We start from the raw sequence: 19,495 nt of genomic DNA, 5'->3' as shown, positions 1-19,495 counted from the left end.
CTCTTTCTGCAAAGCAGGAGTGACTTTCCTGCGCTCTGTCTCCAGTGCCTCCAGATTTTGGAAGCATTCTCTGGAAATGTTCCTAGCCCTGAGGTCAGTCTCTGAAGGTAGCCAGAGGCCAGCCTCGAGGGTGAGATTTGTGAGAGGGGAAAGACGTTAACAAAACTTTTTATCAGTAAAGAAATGACTGGTATAATTTTCCACAGTGCTTTGTTTATTCACTAGGTGAACTGTTTGTGGATATATTCCTGAAATAATAGATTATATATTTGTAAATACAGCTTATTTCACTATTATGTCTACTATAAACATCCGTGCTTACCTTAGTTTCCAATTTCATCTTCGCGGTGCTCAGCTCTTCTTTTATTTGATTGATTTTTTCGTAACTCCTATTTATGTCACATTTAGCTGCAACATAACAAAAAAAACCTGTAAGAACGTGTGCCCAACTGGTAGAAGTTGAGCTTATAAAAGCACGTTACTGGCAAGAAGCAGCCAGCCCAGCTGCCTGCCAAGCTCTTCCCCAGGGCAGCGCGATGGGGCTGCCCTCCCGAGAGGCCACCGGGTGCGGCCGCAGACCTTGCTGGATGAGGTGCCTCTTCTCCCCCGCCTGCTTCTCCGTGAGCTGTATTTGCTGGAAAAAAGCATCCAGGTTCATGCCTGTCTCCTTGGGGAAGCTGCGGGCTCGCTGGGTCCCTGTGGACTGCGTGGAGGGGTGGTTGGTAAAAGCTGGGGTGCCCTGGAGGAAGGTGTGTCTGGGCCCAGCCACAGGCCTTCCCCTCAGGGGCTCTGTCCTCTGGCTGCTGCCTTGCTGGGGGCGGGAAAGAAACCCCAGACCACTGAGGAAAGCAACTGTGGTAGGCAGGACACGGCTGAGGAGAAAGGTGACAGAGAGGGACACATAAGATGCAGGAAGTGGGGGGATGAGAGGGAACCTTGGGCAGAGAAAAAAAAAGGATGAGTGGCTGGGGGAACGCACATTGGAAACACAGGAGATGGAAAAAAGGCAGAGAAGCAGCCCAGGAGGAGGAAGGTATTTGGCTAGGCAAAAGGCAGCTGAAGCTCTGAGTCCTGTCAGGCTTGTGCACATTTGTGAAATATTTATTCTGGTTTAGGGTAAGGGGAGTTTTGATCAAACAGCTCTGACTTTATTTCTCTGGGACCATGTGCTTTAAACTGGTTTGTGTTGTTCTAGAGAGTGATTAGAATGCTTTTTGAATGGTATATATGCTTAGATTATTTTGCCTTCTGAAGATCAATGGCTGACCTTAGCAGTTAAGGAGGTAGGCTAAAATCTGTTATCACATGCAGGAGAAGATGGTAAAGCTGACTACATAATACTTAAGTGACAGTGAATAGAGTTAACTCCGCTGCATTTCACTGTTAATTTACAATGACAGTGTTTCTGTTCCAGTTGCTCTCAGTAATATCTTAATGTAGCCCATTGAACACTCTCCCAGAGAACACTTGTCTATGATTTTACTGTGCTCTGAGCTTCTGCAACTTTCTGGTTTGTACATGGCTGGATGGTATACTTGGAAACGTAAACACCTGTTTGAAAATTAAATTACAGGGTTGGTTCACAGAATCATAGAATTGTCAGAGTCGGAAGGGACTTCTAGAGATCATCCAGTCCAACTCCCCTACTAAAGCAGGATCCCCTAGAGCACATTACTTAGGACTGCATTCAGGCAGGTCTTGAATATCTCCAGAGAAGGGGACACAGCCCGTTCTAGTGCTTTGTCATGCTCACCATAAAGAAGATTTTCCTCATATTTAAATGGAATTTCCTATGTTCCAGCTTGTGCCTGCTGCCCCTTGTTCTGTCACTGGGAACTACTGAAAAGAGTCTGGCTCCATCCTCCCTGCACCCACCCTTGGGATACTTGTAGGCATTAATAAGGTCTCCCTCAGCCTTGTCTTCTCCAGGCCAAAGAGTGCCAGCTCTCTCAGCCTTTCCTCATAAGGGAGATGCTCCAATCCCCCAGTCATCTTGGTTGCCCTACTGGTCACACTCTTCCTTATCCAACCCAGAGTTCCATTGGCCTTCTTGGTGGCAAGGACATATTTCTGGCTCATGGATCATTTACTATCTACCAAGACTTCCAGACCCTTCTCCTCAGAACTGCTTTCCAGCAGCTCCACTCCTAACCTATATTGGTACATGGGTTTCTTCCTCCCCAGGTGCATGACCCTGCACTTGCCCTTGTTGACCCTCAGTAGATTCTTCTCTGCCCAGCTCTCCAGCCTGTCCAGCTTACACTGGATGGCAGCACCGCCCTCTGGAGTGTCAGCCACCCCTCCCAGTTTGGTATCATCAGTGAACTCACTGAGGATATACTCTGTCCCCTCATCCAGGTCATTGAGGAATATGTTGATCAAGAGCAGACAGAGTATTGACCCTGGGGGACACCAGTGGTTACAGGCCTCCAACTCCACCCTACTCCATTAATCACAAGCCTCTGAGTTCTGTCACACAGCTCTCAATGCCCCTCACTGTTCACTTATCTAGCCACACTTGCTGAGTTTCCTAATGAGGATGTTATAGGAGACAGTGTCAAAAGCCTTGCTGAAGTCAAGGTAGACTCCATCCACTGCTCTCCCCTCATCTAGCCAGCCAGTTACAAAGTCATAGAATGCAATCAGATTGGTCAAGCATGATTCCCATTTGGTGAATCCATGCTGACTTCTCCCAGTGACATTCTTTGCTTTCACTTGTTTTGTGGTGACATCCAGAACATTTTTTTCTAACACCTTACCAGGGACAGAGGTGAGACCAAAGGGCCTGTAGTTCCCTGGGTCATCTTGAAAAGTTGGCCTATTTGCTTTGAGGCAGACAAAGCCTGGAGGAGTGGGACTTCATACCCTTCCAGCCTTTTTAATATTTAAAAAGATTAGGTTTATTGGCATCCTGTCTTGTTGAAGAGTTTTCGCCAGAGGAGATACTGTCTTAGAATAGACTGCAGCAGCAAAGTTCAGAATTAGAAAGAGAAGATCTCTGACTCAAAAATGAGAGTACAAATGTCTTATTAGTGAAAAAACTCCTATAAGTTAGTAGAATGAAACCATGAATTCTGGAAAAATGTTACGTTACAGCATTTACTGCTTGAAAAGTGTCATGTTAGATCAGATAGAGCAACGCCTTTTCTTTAAAAAGAACAATTTTATAGTACTCTAAGAAAGAAAATGTGGGTTCTGATCAAATTTTAAAACCTGGAGCTAGCACATTACGTTGCAGGAAATGCAATTATTTTTTAAAAATGGAACAAAGTGCAACCGAGGGAGAAGAGTTCACAAAAGTGAATTTAGAAAATGTTTCAGAAGTGAGGCTTCAATCCAAAGGCCAAAGGAAAAGCGGATGAGCCAAATGGGAACATTTGGTGATTGAGACAGTGATTCGTTACACAGGTCTCATGAGTGAAAAAGTCATTTTACAAAACTCAAGAAAACGAACTGCTCTATCAGTGGATCAAGGAGAAAAGAAAATGGAATGCTTTCTTTGAAGTTTTTGAGACTTGACTGCTTTTGTGTTTCAAACTGAGAAAGCTGCTGTAGGCTGGGATAGTGTTCAGTGTCACTTATTAAAGAAACGACTGTGTTTTGTTGAGGGTGCTTCAGTGTCTCTAATTATGGCAAAGGAACGTCTCTCCCTAGAAAGAGGAGTCTGGCTCCAACTATACTCCTCACTGTCTGAGAATGACCATTCAGTGTGATTAAGTTCTTCTAAAGATTCCTTCAGAAACTGAAAAAATGCAAAGTGGGACAAGTATTTGACATTAGGCTTCATATCTATTTGCCATGTGCTTGATTTTTACATGGTAAATAACTCACAATAGTATCTAAGGATTGTAAAAAGTGAACCATGCATGTGAAACATATACAAAAGCTTTCAGAAGCAGGATCAAGGCCACTACTTCAAAGCCTGTGCAGTTGCCTGGCTCCCATGGAAATGGATGAGATGGTGTAAGTCTCAGAATGTTACAGAATAAAAGTAAAATGTGATTTACCTTTGCTCAACTCCAGCCTTTGCAAAGTATAAGATCTTTTGTAAATCACTTGCTGTTAGAAAAGTGACTTTAATTTTACTCTGTCGGTCATATCAGTACATCCTAATCTTAATCTATATCTGTATCTTAATCATTGTGCTGTAATCAGGTCATCTTTCTAGTGTACTTAATTGCCCTCTGTAATCAAGCTACTGTGCTGATAGTAAAGTTTCTTCTCTAAGTTTATTCTCTAGTTTGTGTAGGAAGATGGAAAGGAAGATTTTGTTTGTAATTTCAGGTCACTATAAAAATATATATTAGTGTAATTTATTTCTAAATCATATACATTCAGATTGTTTCAAAGATTGTTTTTCTGAAACCCAAAAATGAAAGAGGCAAAGGTTAGAGGACGTAATAAAAAAAATAAAAAATTAATAGAAGCTAGACATTACAGGATTGTAGTTACAAATAGGTTTTCTCTTTTATTCTTAAGCACTGTTATTAATATTTTTTCCATATACAAACTATACTGCTTACTATTGCATTTACAGCAAACCTTCTTCCCAAATGACATCTTTCTGGTCCTCCTTTGCTCTTGGCAGTCTTTGCATTTGCCATCTTTTTTTTTTGCACTAACTTCTTTCTACCCCACATGAAGAAATGAAGCCACATTATTCTGTGTAATAAATTCACAGCTATCATTTTGTGTTCAGTGCTGAATTCTGAGCTATTCTTTACTGGGAAATAGCATATATATGTGGTATGTATGTAAATATGTAAAATAAAGAAAGAGCACTAACCACTTGGAATTCAGTGTAGAGCAGCAACGTTGATGGAGGGAAGTCCAGTAATTATTTGGTATAAGTAAGCCTGAAAAATAGCAGCCTTATTAAAATTAATTTAATAATGTAGCTCTTAAAAGCAAACCTTTCTGTCTACTACTTTACAACTTAAATGTTAAAACACAGTAAGCGGTGAAAAGTGGCAACACGTAATAAAGTAGTTTTAATGCAAATCAGAAAGATTTGGTGTGACTGTTCTCCCCCTCCCGGTGGCCACCCATGGCCCTGCAGGGCAGGATGGAGCTGTTCTCCCTCTTCTATTGCCTGTTTCCTGCCCGGAATGGCTGGGATAGGGGGAAAACAGGAACAGCAGAACAAACCCTTGGTGATCTCTGCTTGAATATATCTGAGTTCCGAAGAAGAAGAAGACCCCTCAGCTACTTCTGAAATCCTAAAGCAGGACAGCAGAAAAGAACACTAACATGCAGTCATAACCTATAATTTCTGACTTATCTCTAATTTGCTGAGGAACTTGGTTTAAACCAAGTCTAGTAATTATCTCTGAAAGAGTGAGAGCGAACACACAGGCTGGAAACTCACCATTTCTAGCAGAATGCTCAACAAGGGGCTCAAGAATGGACATTTTGTTTCCTCCTTGTAACAGGGAGGAGGTAAACTACAAAAATTCATATAATAAAATACAAAATAATGGAAAATGTAGAAATAAATCCCTGGAAAATTGCATGCAAATGAATACAGAATGTTTCCCTGTGCTCTAAATCCCTTTTTTCTCTGTTTTTTTCAGGCCACAAAATTGTGAGTTAGTGAAAAGCTGTGTGTTTATAATGTATTGAAAAACACTAAGAAGTAACTTCATACTCCCTCTAATTTGTCTTGCTGCAATGGAGAATTAGCTATACTCTTTTTCATTTTATTAGGAATGTAAACAACTTCACAACAGATGTTCTTTATAAGGACAGAGCCTGCTGTTTGCGTTGTGATATTCCCATTTGAGTCTTGTATCCAACATTTTGTTTAATTCCATCTGGAAAGGCTTCCTTGGATCCCTTTTGCTTACCAAAGCAAAGATTACTCTTATTTTTTTTAAATCTAAGTTTTCTGTTGTTTTTGGTTATAATCACACAGCACCTGCTCTATTTGCCTAGTGGTAACTGTGCTGTTATAGAGGTATCCAAGTATTCCTCTAGTGTTTTGGAGTCTTAAATACAGTTGTCTTTTTTACTGTATCTAAGAGTTTATCCTAAAACTTTTTTACTCTGCTATTCTGTAGTATTTGGATAAGCAACAAATGAGGCTCACATTTCGAAACATTTATCAGAGCTCTTATTTATCTTGGCATAATGGTAAAAAGTTTTCTTCTTAAGTTTACTTCTTAATGGAGAAGTAATTTTTCAGATCTGGAATGCATATCAGAGTACAAAATACTGCCTAGGCTTTGCATTGTCACATTACATTTTCCTTATTATTTGGCTGGAGGACTGCAGTTTGCTTTATATCAGTACTGGTTATCACTAAGTTGGCACCCAGTGGAAGCTACAACAGAAACAGTGAAAAATACTTTTATTTAAAAGAAAAACCAAACACTTTTAATAGTTAGTGTCTTCCATTTATAATAATAATAAAAAAAAGATACTTCTTATTTTTTTTATCAGGAGAAATGTAAATTAATTATCCATTCTATTGTAATGTCCTATTAAAGATGGGTGCCATTAAATTTGGATAAAGGGCTGTTAAAGAAAAAAATTGAGGACTGGGACTTTCATGGAAGAGATGTCATCTTGGATTGAAATGCATTAAACAATCTGTTGAAAATACTTAATTTTAATCAACTAAGTATGGTGTGTTTCTCATAACCATATAATGCCAGTATGCTAGCTTATCTCTTTTCTCACATTAATTTTATCCTAGAATAGAAAAATCTTAATAATTTTGCTGTGATTTCACCAAAGTAAATATATATATATATATATAAATATAAAATTTCATTTCAGCTGCTTCTCAGAAGTTCATCTGCAATGCTGTTAAATTATTAGATAAGCAACTGTCATTATTTCTTCCAAAATATTTCAGGAGATCTTTAAAGTGTTTATGATTGTTCTTTTCTACTTGATGCTGCAAGCTGAAAAAGAACATGGGAAAAAGAATATGTGCAGATGACTGAAATGAAAGTGCTTAATTATCTTTATTCATAACAGGAGCATTACTTAGTGCTAGGTTAGATAACTGCTATAAGTTTGCTGGATGCATTAAAGCCAACTGAGTTTCTCTGTGTACTGAAGGTAATTCTCATGAGAAACTAACAGTTGTTTGTCACACTTTGAGGCTTCTCTGCTAATAGTTTATGTAGGATTAATTTTATACTTCCATACAGGTTTCTGCTTCAAAATACGAGTTTTCTTAGGTATCTGAAGGACTTGGATACCTGCCCATGGACTGAATTAGGCAGCAGTTGGGATTATTCCATGTTCCATGCAAAGAAGTGCTGCCTAATTCAGGAAGGGCTACCTCAGCTTGACTAAAATATATATCCTGAATCTGAAAACTTGCTCTTAACATAACTATTGAAATTGCACAGTCTCATAAAACTTTTCATCAAATTCGGGCCAGATTATATTTTTTAGTGACAAACTGTTTGGTAGGAAAGTTCCCAATTCTAATTATTTAGCCAGTAAAAAAAGCTGTTGTCCCTACTCCTTCAAAATACTCTGGACAGTTTTTTAGAACACTCCTTTCCTCCCAAATATTGTGGAAAAGGCATGTTCTACCTGCAGGTTTTAGAAGCTGCTTTGTAAAATCCAAACTGATAAATAGATCTCAATAAAACGGTGCTATTTTCTGTATAGCCCTTTGTGGGCAGACGGACATATTTAATGAAGACTTAACAATGATTAATAACACTCTATAAACTTAATGGTCTCTGATACAGATGTTATGCTGTGATTTCATCTTTTTCAAAGATGACATAAAAAAAGATGACCTATAGCTATGCTTTTGTTCCTTCCATATTCCTTCCCACTGATGCTTCTGGGAGATTAGCTATCTCTAATCCTGAAATTTTCAAAGGCTTTATGGCACACACATGCATATATATGCCAGAATTCAGCACACAGGCAGGATAATAAAAGCATTAAATTCAAGTAGAGTAGAAAAATCACAGCTGCGATATGCTTGGATTTTCAATTGTGGCACATTCATAAATTAATAATTTGCATTGTACTACAGTTACTTATTTTCAGAAGCATTAAACATGTCTATTCACAGATTTTGTGAAAAGTATGTAAATAATTCTTGTGGGTTTCTCTTTTTACAGCTTGTCTTTTTAAAAAGAAGATAACAGAAGGAAAGTGAATTAGAATAAAGAGAGAAAATGTTGCTTCATTTAAAATAATGACATTCTTCCTATTTTGAGAAAGAAATTGGAATAGTTAAAATACCCTCAGCAAGTCTGTTCTTTGAATAAAAAATTAATATCCATAGTTGAGGCTGCAGAGTTTATAAAAGTGGATAACACAGTGTTTTCATGTGTATTTTCACATCTGTTTTGGTCTGTTCATCTTTCTTTTTTAAAAAAAACAACCATATAACTGCTTCTGTTGATGGCATTTTTAACCTTCCTCTTCCATTGCTGAAAGAAATAGGCATAGCTTAAATACCAGTTCAGAAGCAATTGTTGCTGATTGTGAATGCTGTTAGATCTTCCAGTACTGGAAAGGGGGGGAAAATAAAAGTTATTTAATCAAAAGACTTAATGATTAAGAGCCTGATTCACACACATATTTACATTTGTAATCTTTATTTATAGGAAGAATCCAGTAAGACAAACTGGGCAGATGACTGAAGACTCATAGACCTGGAGGACTGAAAAGCATTTCAGAGGACTGTCTGTTCTAGCTCCACAGTCAGGCCAGAAGAAGTGCACCAGGGGCTGCCTGACTGATGGAGACAGGGAACTGCTGCATGGGCAGAACTTCTCAGGACTTCCTGGCAGATTGTGGTACTGCCTCGCTCTCCTCATCCTGTGCTTATTATTTACAGTAAACACACCCCATTCCTCCACCTTTTCTATGTCAGTCATATTTTCTTAGCCTCTTGTCTTTGTTTCTTTCCCCATATTCTCCATCTTTTGTGTTCTTAGATCCTTTTCTGCTGGACACCTTGGCTAGACATTCCTCATCCTGCATGTGTGCAGTAGACTTATTGTCAGTAAATGTACTATGTTGGTCTTGTCCTTAGTTATTATTACACACAGTCTTTCCGATTTGTCATGGTATTCTGAATTCTGATTATTTTTTTTCAAAAACACTCTCTTTTCCTTTTCCAGCCTTGGTCCATTCCTCAAGACTGTACACAGAGTTGCACACATAAGTATGCTCTCTATTCCACATTCCAAGATGTTAAAAACACAGAGCAGGATTGCACATGGCTCAGGCTTCTGTGGGATGCTTTTTGGGAAGTCCTGAAGAGTAAGTAGTTCAAAACTATTCACTGAGAGCAAGTTTTTGATCAGCCATGCACTCTGATAACACTGAGTTCTGTAGACCAGATGGAAGATGAAGATCATGGTTGTGTGGGCTCAGGCCAAAGGAGTACTTAGCTTCTCCATGACAATGGCCAGCAGAAGAAACCTAACAAATCTAAGAAGAAAACAGGTATGAAATTATTCTTCCCTGAGAATGACCTTCTATTTTGCAAAACTTTGTATTTAGAAAATAGTTTACTTATTAGAACATAAGACAGTGTAAAAATCCTTTCTTGAAGTCAAGGTACAACAGATCTACTGCTTCACTTCTATCCATCTAGCCAACTGCTGCATCAGAGAAGAAAGTTAGATTGTGTGACATGATTTGTTTGTGACAAACCAAGGTTGACTGCTGTTTTATATTTGTTTATTTTTCTTCAAAGTAGCTGCAGTTTAATTGTTTAATAATTTGTCCTAGTACCTTTCTTAAAACTTAAACTGTCTGATATAAAATTCTGCCAAAGAGTAAAGTTTTACTTCTCTGGGAACTTACCAGTATTCTAGGAATTCTTTAAGACAAGCTCAAGCAATTCAGAAATATATTTGAATACTTCCTGAAAGGTTATAAGCTGAAGAGGATGAGGTCCTATCAGCATGAACACACCTAAATATTTAGTAAAATATTTCTTTATTGTGGCTAATACTCCATACCCTTTGTTGAAGTTAGTACAATCATGCATCAAGGCACAGTTCACTTTTCTGGGGAGCACCGAAGGAAATAAGGGATAGAAATGTCTCAGTGTTGTCAGTCTCATGCTCCACACCCTTTCATAGCTCATAAAAGATCTTCTCAAGAGTGATATAAAAAATATCAGCAGGGCCAAGAACTTAGCTGGGTTGGCTTGCACAATTAAACCAAATATGAAAGAGTTCTTTGGTCACATTAGTAAAAGGGAGCACAGAAGTACGGAGGAAACTTAGAATGCCAAGAATGAAACAGAGATTAACTACAATCTAGGTATGACTGAAATAGAACATGAATACTTTGTCTCATTTTTTCAGTGGGGATAATACAGTGGCTATGAATAGTAAAAAGGTGCTTAAGGGAATTAAGACAGAGCAATGGAAGAAGTTTCTGTAAGTTTCCATGGAGAGGGTTAAAGAATACCTGTTTCAGGGCACTGAAAGGATATGCAAATATAAATACTGATTTGTAGGGAAGGCATTTGCAGGGATTTTATATGTATTTGTTCAGGGCTAGCTCAATACAAATTAAAGAATAGTAATGTTATTCCCTGTATTCATAAAAGGGAAAAGAGATAGTCAAATAAAGTGGAAGCATGGTAGTTTGACCTCAACAATAAGCAATGTCTTAGAGCAGATTTTGAAGGAAAAAAAATCAAGTACCTGAAGGTAAATGGGAAGTGGGAAGAACTACCATATGGTTTTATCAAGAGCAGATCATATCAGACTAACTTAATATCTGTCTTTGATAAGATAATTGTCCCAGAGAAGAGTAATGCAGTAGACCTAATCTACCTTGATCAAAAGAAGGCATTATATTGTTCTTTGTGGGAAGTTAGTTAAGGTGGAGAAGATGGGCTTTAATGCAAGAATTGTAAGGTAGAAGAGGAACTGAGTCAAGCCTTATATTAAAAGAGAATTCATAAAAAATAGAATTATCAAGATGAAAGGGGTTTATTAGTAGAATTTCTCTGGGACTGATCTTGGCACTAAGTAGTATTTTTGTAGTAGTGTTTAAGTAGTATTTTTGAACTTGGTAAAAGTAGGAGAACGGTTATGGAATTAAGAGACGACACAAAATTGGAATATGACCAGCATGACAGAAAAAAAAATAAAAATTACCTTATGGACTGAAAAATGAAAACCTAATAGTACAGAAAGTAGAGCTGGGTGCCCGGGGATTAATATCATGTTTTTTTTAGTATAAGCTGATGTCTTGATAATTGCTGGCCGTAGTAAAGGGAAGAAGTTTAACACAATATCCCGCTGCATGGTGACTATGAACCGTCATTATGTCATGGCCATGAAGCTGTTTCAGGGTATATTAGATTAAGGATTTTCAGTGAAGACAGAAAAGTGTTAATATTGCTTTACAAGGCATTGGTAAGACAACATTCAGAAAATTGTTTACAGTTCTCATGACCCACATTGATTCACAGCAGGTGCAGAGTGGGATGGTTAGAGGAAAGGAGTACCTGTTTTCTCAGCTGAGATTAAAATAGTTTATCTGGCAAAACAAAGCTTGAAAGGGCATATGGTTATATCTTTATAAGTACATGTGGGGGTAGATGTGAGGGAGAAAGTCTTTTATGTTAAAGAATAACACTATTTCAAGATCAAATACTTACAAACAATTATGAATAAATGAGAAATTTAAAATAAGGGTTTTGGCAATCTATGCAAAGCTCTGGAACTGCTTTCCAGACAAGGTCATGGAGGCAGGGACCTAAATTATTTCCAGATGGAAATGTATAAATTAATGAGACTGTATGTGTGACATGGTGAAGTGATCATGAGTCAAAATATAAAGTTTGTGAACAAAGATTTGGATACTTACTGACATTGCCAGAAAAGTTTAATAGAAAAGTACTTTTCTTACATGGACCCTAAACATAAATGTTTTCAACAGGTCCATGTCTCAGTTCATCTATTTTTCTGTATATACCAGAACTTTTATGTTCTTTCTTGGTGCACAGCACAGGAGAAGGGGACTGCCCTTTCTTAAATGGCAGCAAGTAAAAATGGGGCAGTTTGTTAGGATGTCAGGTATTACCTGGATAGAACTAATTTACATGCCCAGGTTAAACTGACCACCTGATGGGGATCAGGAAGTAAATTTTTCTTTAGGTATATTGGGTGAGGTTACAGAGGACGTTGTTTTTCTAACATAACCTGTCTGGAATAGGGTGTGAGTTTTTGCCTTGTGCAGTACCTGCTCTTGCAGACTGCTAAGATACATCTGGTCAGGAAATCTCATTACTTTAATATCTTCTACTGTACTCTGGCACAATGGTGTTTTTTAGTCTTTTATTATCCTGAGGTATAAGAGATTGTAAGTATAATTAGATATTATTATCTATAGATATAGATAAAAAGATATTACTTCACTGTACTACAAGACTTGATTCAATGTTTGCTTTTTCAGATCTTTCAAGAGTTTCATCTGAATAAGAGGCAGTTAAGGGTTCTTCCTATGTATTGGTAAGTTTTGATAAAGAAAAGGTTGATAATTTTTGTGGAGCAGATATTCCTGAGACTGTATAGCAGAAGTCCTTTAATTGATTATTCTAGTTCAAAGAGTTTTAATAACTACTTAGAGGAGATCATATTTTGCTAACTAGGATTCTCAGGGCTTTCTAGCTTAGGTATTCCACTAACACACAAATGCTTCATTTTATTACTAAATGATTGAGGTTCTTTAGACTTTAGAAAATCAATTTTATAGTAACTACAGACACATCTTTTTCCTCCAGATTTGGTTTCTTGTCTATTGCTACATAAAAGAAAATACTTGAAAGTGATAGTGCTTTATCTCATTAGATGTGTAAGGAGTCTATTCAATTTGATTCCTAACCCACCTTTCGTAGGTACATGGATACAAGTAGATGGGCTGTAAATGTACTGTATTTGCAATGTTTCATTCTAAAGATTGCCTTTTACACAAATATGGATCTTCAGACTAGAGGCCGCAGAGGCCGTAAAAATGAGATACTCAGTTTTGTTGTTTCTTGAATTCTCTGTGTTGTTTCTTGAATTCTGAATAAGTGTACTTTTAAATTGTGCAGTTCATTTATCCTAACCTGCAATGTAGTATCGATGTATCAGTTCTGTGATGTGGTTTGCCTCTTGGAATCCAGAAAGCCGCAGTTGGAAAGTTTTTCTTAAAGCACAGATCATTAAATGGCAGTATAATTGATTGCTACTCAGTCTGTCCCTCTCCTTACATTTCTTGTCAGAGGAATAAAATAGCAGATTCATAAGTCAGGTCAAATCTAGTCTGTATCTGTCCTCTTGAGTCCTATCTTGACATATTCAGATAAATGATCTTTCAGTAAAGAGATGCCCTAAAAATATATATAGAATTAATGTCTCTAAACCTGCCAGTCCTCCAAAATCCTCATGTGTCATTTGCTTTGAATTAAGTAAATGCTCAGTTATCTGCTAGTGATGCAAACAGCAGAATCACCAAATCAGTTTTTCTTTGTTCTTCATATCATTCTCTCTGTGGAGTCCAATGTTACAAGCCATGGAACCTTTTAAGAAATAGTTGGCAGTTGCATGGCATACTTGACTTTCTAAATCCAAACCCCTCATAGATGAAGAACAGTTACTCCCACGTTTCTCAGTCCCTTTTGGCTACCATCTGGAACAGCAATAAAATAAAGCTAACTCTTTTTATTAACATCTTAGGTACATATATCCAGCTGAAAAATATATATATTTTTTTCTAATAAATTGTGTGATTAAATTTAAGCTGAGAAGTTTCTGCTCAGTCATTTTAAGTTTACTTGTTTTAAGTTAGAAATACGGGATTTTTGAAGCTGAGTCTGTCAGATTCTTTTCATTTTAGCATTTTAGATAGCATGATACTCCTACTCCCTGCCCCCATTTATTATTGTTGTCTAAGTTACTGTAAATAGTAATTTATTTTCCTTTTATGCCACAGGAAAACTCTAATACCTAAGTCAGGACTTCAGAAGCCTTTTAGTTCCTGATATGAAAAAAGTCCTCCTGCTAAACAGACACCATAATCTGTTGGCAGTTAGTTACCTTCTTCTCATTTTACTTGTGTGCTGAACATATCCCACATAGTCTCAGCCTGGGTAGCAAAGTGTCTGGCCATCTCCTTTCTGTCACTGTTGAAAACCAGAGCAGGGCTGAATTTCTGTTTACAAGTCCACCCACAAGATAGAAACTGAACTCTACTATGTATAATTGAAGGGGAGTTGGTACAATATTTCAGTGTTCATTTTAATTGCCAAGACATTGCATTTCCCTGCAAAACTTGGATTGAGACCTTGAAATGTGGTAAGAATACAGTAATTTGGGTTGAGGAAGAGGGAAAAGGAGAAAGGTTGTTCTCTCTGAAAGGCCTGTAGTTTTGTTTTGTTGTTTTTGTTTGTTGTTTCCCCCCCCCATGGGATAAAAGACAATTGAAAAATTAAGCTAATTTTATATCACTTTAAAAAAACTTCTAATGCTCAGTTTTAAAATTAATACTGACTGGGCAGTCATCACATTTTTTAGCTTTCCTTCAATACAGTGTCTCTATGCTGAAGTGAGCTATTCCAGATGTCTGAAAAGCTATTGCTTAATGCCTGCAAGCACTGTGAGAAATCAATAACTTTGAAATCTGTGCTATTTGTACTTTAAGTTTGGCATATAACTTTAATGCAGTCTGTTTACAGTAGAATAAAAGAGGGTATGGACAATTGTCACAAAACACACAGTAGTTCCCCCAGTTCTAGGCAAGACTGTAGCTTTCTTCATAACTCTCTGAACAGTGTCAAAGTAGTCCCTGCTTCAAAGCAGTTACAACATATAGAGTCAAGACCAAACAGAAGGCAATTGTGATCACCCAGTTTACAAAGATGAAATATGAATTTCAAAGATCTAAGCACAAAGATATCTTCTCGGGTAATGCAAACGTTCCTCTTAATGAGGATGTCATAGTTTAGGTCAGGACAGACTAAGTACATGCATGAATTAATACATGATAATTGAAACTACGTGAGGCATTAGTCTGTATTAATAGTTATTCTGTCACAGAGTAACTAAAAAGCTAAAGTAACTCAAAGCTAAAGGAAAGTGGTCAGTAGAAGGTGGAAGCTCTGCTTCCCCTTGCTGATAGGAGCAGTGGTTATTACTAATCTGGAGGAGCAGGGTGTTATGTGTGGTGGCTGTGAGCTCAATCCCTGGAAATCCTTCACAATTAGGTATCTCTGACAGTCCAGTTGTGCTGCTCTCTAAGTTGCAACTCCTTTGTGTCTGTTTAGTTTGGGATTTTTTCTTCCTTTTTCTTTTTTTGATATATAAAAAAGGAAAAAAACCCTCACATGCTAGTGTTTCACAATATCCTGATTGTGCATCTGTCAGGATGTTCTGGCTAGCTCCAGTCATACAGATTAGAATGTAATCAAACTCAGAAATCACAATATTAATCACAATTGCTTTGAATTTTTGTAATTCTGGGAACATCATGTTTACATTTCATTCTGGCAAGATGCCATTGTTGTACATTTTTAAACAAGTTTGCGTTATTTTGTTATAAATAGTGACCTACTGGATAATTAACCAAGTCAGAAACTTGGAGGGGGTCAAGCTATGGGTGTGCAAGTAATTTGTTACAGCTTTAAATTTACTATAAAGTATTTACATTTTATCTTAGCATTCTGTCGACAAACAGTTTTTTCCTCTCTCATAAATTAATAACTCAGAAATCCCTATGAAAATTAATTACTCAGAAACTTCCTTCTTTTCCTTACTTGGGTCTGCAGACTCCTAGCCTTTTTGCCATTTATAGAATAAATATACTGCTCAGTTGCTCATATCTATAGCCATTGGTATGTTCAGAAGTACAGCCTTTAGAAAAGTTTTTCAGGTATGGTTTGTAAGAAGCAAACAAATAGACATTGGACAATCTAGCATGGTGGATGCTTTTCTGGTTTATGTTACAGGATTGGCTGTTAACCTTTTTTTTTAGGGTCAGGACACTGTTCTTTCAGTTGCTGTACAGACACAGTACAGATGAACCTCCCTAGTCTACAGTGCATTCTTTCCTTGAGTGGACCAAGAGTTATTCACCAGTGTCCAGGAAAACCTGAGCTAGCATGAGTTGGATGAAGTAAAAGTGAAGAAAGGTATAAAGTAAAGTAGACGCTTATTTAACCTGTGTGTTTCTTTCAAAGAAACTGCTAATTCCTGTTTTCAAATGTTATGCCAAGTGTTAGAAAGGTGTCTCAGGACAACAGAAAAGACCCCCATGTGTTCTCCTTGACCTAGCTGCTGCAACCAGGGCATCTAGAGGGAGGAGGAGAGAAGCTTCTGCAGTTGATGGCAAGGTAGGCATGACGAAGTCATCAAGGGTTGGAGAGAAATGGGTGCTGAGGGCTTCTAAGAAGGGTCTTATGACTGAAGGTCTTCTCTCTGAGTGCCTGAATAGACTCAAAGACAAGCCTTAAAGGTGATGGCAAAAACCCAGATATTTTAGTAACTTCAGGAGAATCTGAGTAAACTTTGTTCAAGTCAGGAAACTACTTGGAGAAAAAGGCTTGTGTTCCATCCATTTAGAAGTGGAGGAAAGATTTGTTGTCAAACCTTGTATTTAGTCAGGCCCATCCAGTTAAAATAAATTTTCTCTACTAAAAAAGAAATCTCAGTCTAACCCATGATTTTCTATTCTAGTAAAATATGGTTTTGAGATTGGAAGGCTTTGGTGTGTCTGTTTAAAGAAGATGGCAAATCCACTTTCACATTCCTCACAGAGAGACAGGTGGACAGGAGTGTGGAGTCCTGCACAGTTGGTTACTTTTATTGCCAAGTTAGGATACAGTTTATTTAGGAATATTCAAGATGCAGTTACTTGTAAATGACTTGAGTCAGAGTCAAGTTTAGATGGCATCCAGGAATTCTGAATAGTTCTCCTTCATAATTTAAAGGTATGCACTGCTGTTTTTCATCTGAATTATGTCTGCTAGTAAAGCTGCAGGAAAGATCCAGGCATTCCATCTTAAAACCTTTTTTACTGGTGTTACCCACAGGTAACTATATCTGTCTAAATTGCTGGGGATTTAACTGTGCATCACATGATTAAACCTGGAAAACTTCTTTAACAGACAGAGCTGTAGGTGATGTAATGAACCCTTGCAGAAAAGCATGGAGGGAAGAAACTGCAAGTAACAACAGCTGTGACTCCAGCTTTCACACTTGGCTTTCAGGGTGGCCTGTCATGTTTACTTCTTTGGTGTGTACAGTGCCCAGTGAGTGTTCTGTTGTCATCAGAATTTTACAAAAGTACTTGCAGAGAAGCCAAGTGATGGGATTATATGGTGTTGGAGTAGAATAAACAGGTCTTAATTTTCAACACTGTTTCCATCTGATAATCAATTGGATTACAGGAAAATTATCTTATTTGTCAGTCATAAAGTTCTTCCTAAACTATAAAAATGCATGTGTTAATTAAGGAGCCATTGTTGCCAACTCAAGAAACATTTTGTCTTTTCATGCCATATTTATTGAATACTATTAATGACTTAACATGTAATATCAGGTTGTGCTCTGTGCATTTATTTCTCCTGAAGTGTTAGGAGCTATTCAGGAAACTGTAAACAAACAAAAACCACACACAAAATAATAAACCCTAACACCACAAAACAAAAAAACCCCAACAAAACAAACTAACCACAAAACCCCATATTCCCCCCCCCAAACTCCCAACAACTCACAAACAAACAAAAAATTGACTACCCCCTAAAAAAAAAAAGAGCAAAGTAAAATAAACAACCAACCAAATCACCATGTCTTTAGTAGCCAGACTGCTTCACACAGCTGATGACAGATAGCTGAGAACAGTTACTTGTGCTATGTCTGTAGGATAAATTCTTAAGGCATTTACAACACTATTTTCTTCCACTTCCCTTTTTCTTGATCTCCTTTCCCCTCAAAGATAAATAGCTTGAGATTTTTTTGTACCCTAAATTTCTCACCTCAGAGGAAGACCAATCAACCAGAGGTTATAGAAATTAACACTGACAGAGCTACCAACCTTTTGAGAAACTTCCAATAAAATTACAACTTCAGTGATATTCACCATCAGGAGGAAAGTTTATTTTACTCAGGGCTAGTCTGGCAAATGTACAGAAAACAGAGTTTTGAAAATCAAAGATTATAATTTTGCCTTTTGTCACTAAATTCTAAAATTACTTTAACCTCCATGCATCTTTTTTGACTTCCCTACCCAGGGCAGATTTGGTCCTACAATTTCAAACAAGTACAGTAAATGAAAGCAAAATGTTCTTCTGTGATTTGACATTCTTTGCTCCGTGCATGTGTGTGCAGCCAGTGTAGCATGAACAGTGCAAGCTGAATACCCATCAACAGCTAAAGCTGTGCATGTTTGAAAAGAAAATTCACTGCTTTTTAAAACATCATTTTATATGGCAACTCTTTCTCACTTCCAAAGAAACGTGGCAGGGAATGAACCTCCCTGCAAGGGGAGCAGCATGCAAAGACAAGGTACCAACATTCCCATTTTTACATGGCTTTTCTCAGCTGCTGTTCAAGAATCTGATTTTGGTGTTCTAAGCAGTTAATGCCTTCTACACTGAAGGTTTTCAAGCTACCTGGATGTTACATTCCTCCAGCAACAGACAATAAGGAATGTTTATAGAGTTAGTTTTTCTGCAAGGACTATGAGGTTCACTAAGGGAGGTGTGTTTCACATAGGATAAGATAAGGTCAGGATTATATGTTTGCCACAAGACCAAGCTGCTGGTACTCGCAGGCATTTTAAAAGCTGAAAGGAAGGTTTCAGGCGAACAAACGGAACCGTGACCTCGGTGGAATCGCACGGATCCCTGAGGCTCACGAGATGCTGGAGGCTGATGCCACCGGCATGCGGTTTAGAAGCCGAAGTTTCAAACCGTGTTGCTCCAGCATTTGCCCTGTATTCCTTTGGAATGTTTAGGCACTAATTAACAAGCGGTAGTTTGCTGTTTGTTTCTCCCCCCACCGTTTCATTTTCCCCCGCCCCCCCGCGGGGACATCCCGGCGGCTGCCGCCGCTGGGGGGCGCGCTCGGCCCGCGCTTGGGGCGCGGCGGGAGGAGGCGGCAGAGCCCGGGCTGTCCCGCAGCCTGTGCCTGCTGCATCCCTGCCTGCATCCCTGCCTGCATCCCTGCCTGCGTCCCTGCCTGCGCCTGGATACCTGTGCTCAGCGTGGGAGAGGAGATGGAGAACTTCACAAATAGCTGCCGTTTTGTCCGTGTTTTCATGGTTTTTTTGCCCGTGATTTTCCAGTCCTTAAGGACAACTTGTATGTTGCGTTCCTTAACTGCCAGCTCTGAATTGCATTGTACTGTTTTAGTATTTATGGATATAATCTATTGAAATGTGGCCATGCATGAGATATTAATTCACTGAGGGATTTTGCAGCTTGCTCTTTTTTAAATTCTTCTTCCAGGTGGTCTGATACTGCATAAACCCAACCTCTGGGGAGGACAGAGAA

At 38.2% G+C, this 19,495-nt stretch overlaps 1 protein-coding gene across 1 annotated transcript in view; it reads right to left on the bottom strand.

Annotated features, from left to right (window-relative positions):
* CCDC172 (coiled-coil domain containing 172) overlaps nt 1–658 on the bottom strand; it is a 19,950-nt gene extending 19,292 nt beyond the window's left edge. The window contains exons 1-2 of the mRNA XM_010003958.1: nt 580–658; nt 323–408 (exon numbers count right to left, since the gene is read on the bottom strand). Of these exons, the coding sequence (XP_010002260.1) occupies nt 323–408; nt 580–658 (165 nt within the window). The remainder of the gene's footprint in view (nt 1–322; nt 409–579) is intronic.
* Between the last annotated feature and the right edge of the window lie 18,837 nt (nt 659–19,495).

This window comes from Chaetura pelagica, unplaced genomic scaffold (genome assembly GCF_000747805.2).
Source record: "Chaetura pelagica isolate M959 unplaced genomic scaffold, ChaPel_1.0 scaffold248, whole genome shotgun sequence".
Classification (NCBI taxonomy): Eukaryota; Metazoa; Chordata; class Aves; order Apodiformes; family Apodidae; genus Chaetura; species Chaetura pelagica.
Note: the sequence above shows the minus strand (reverse complement) of the source record. Positions and strands in the feature narration are given on the sequence as shown.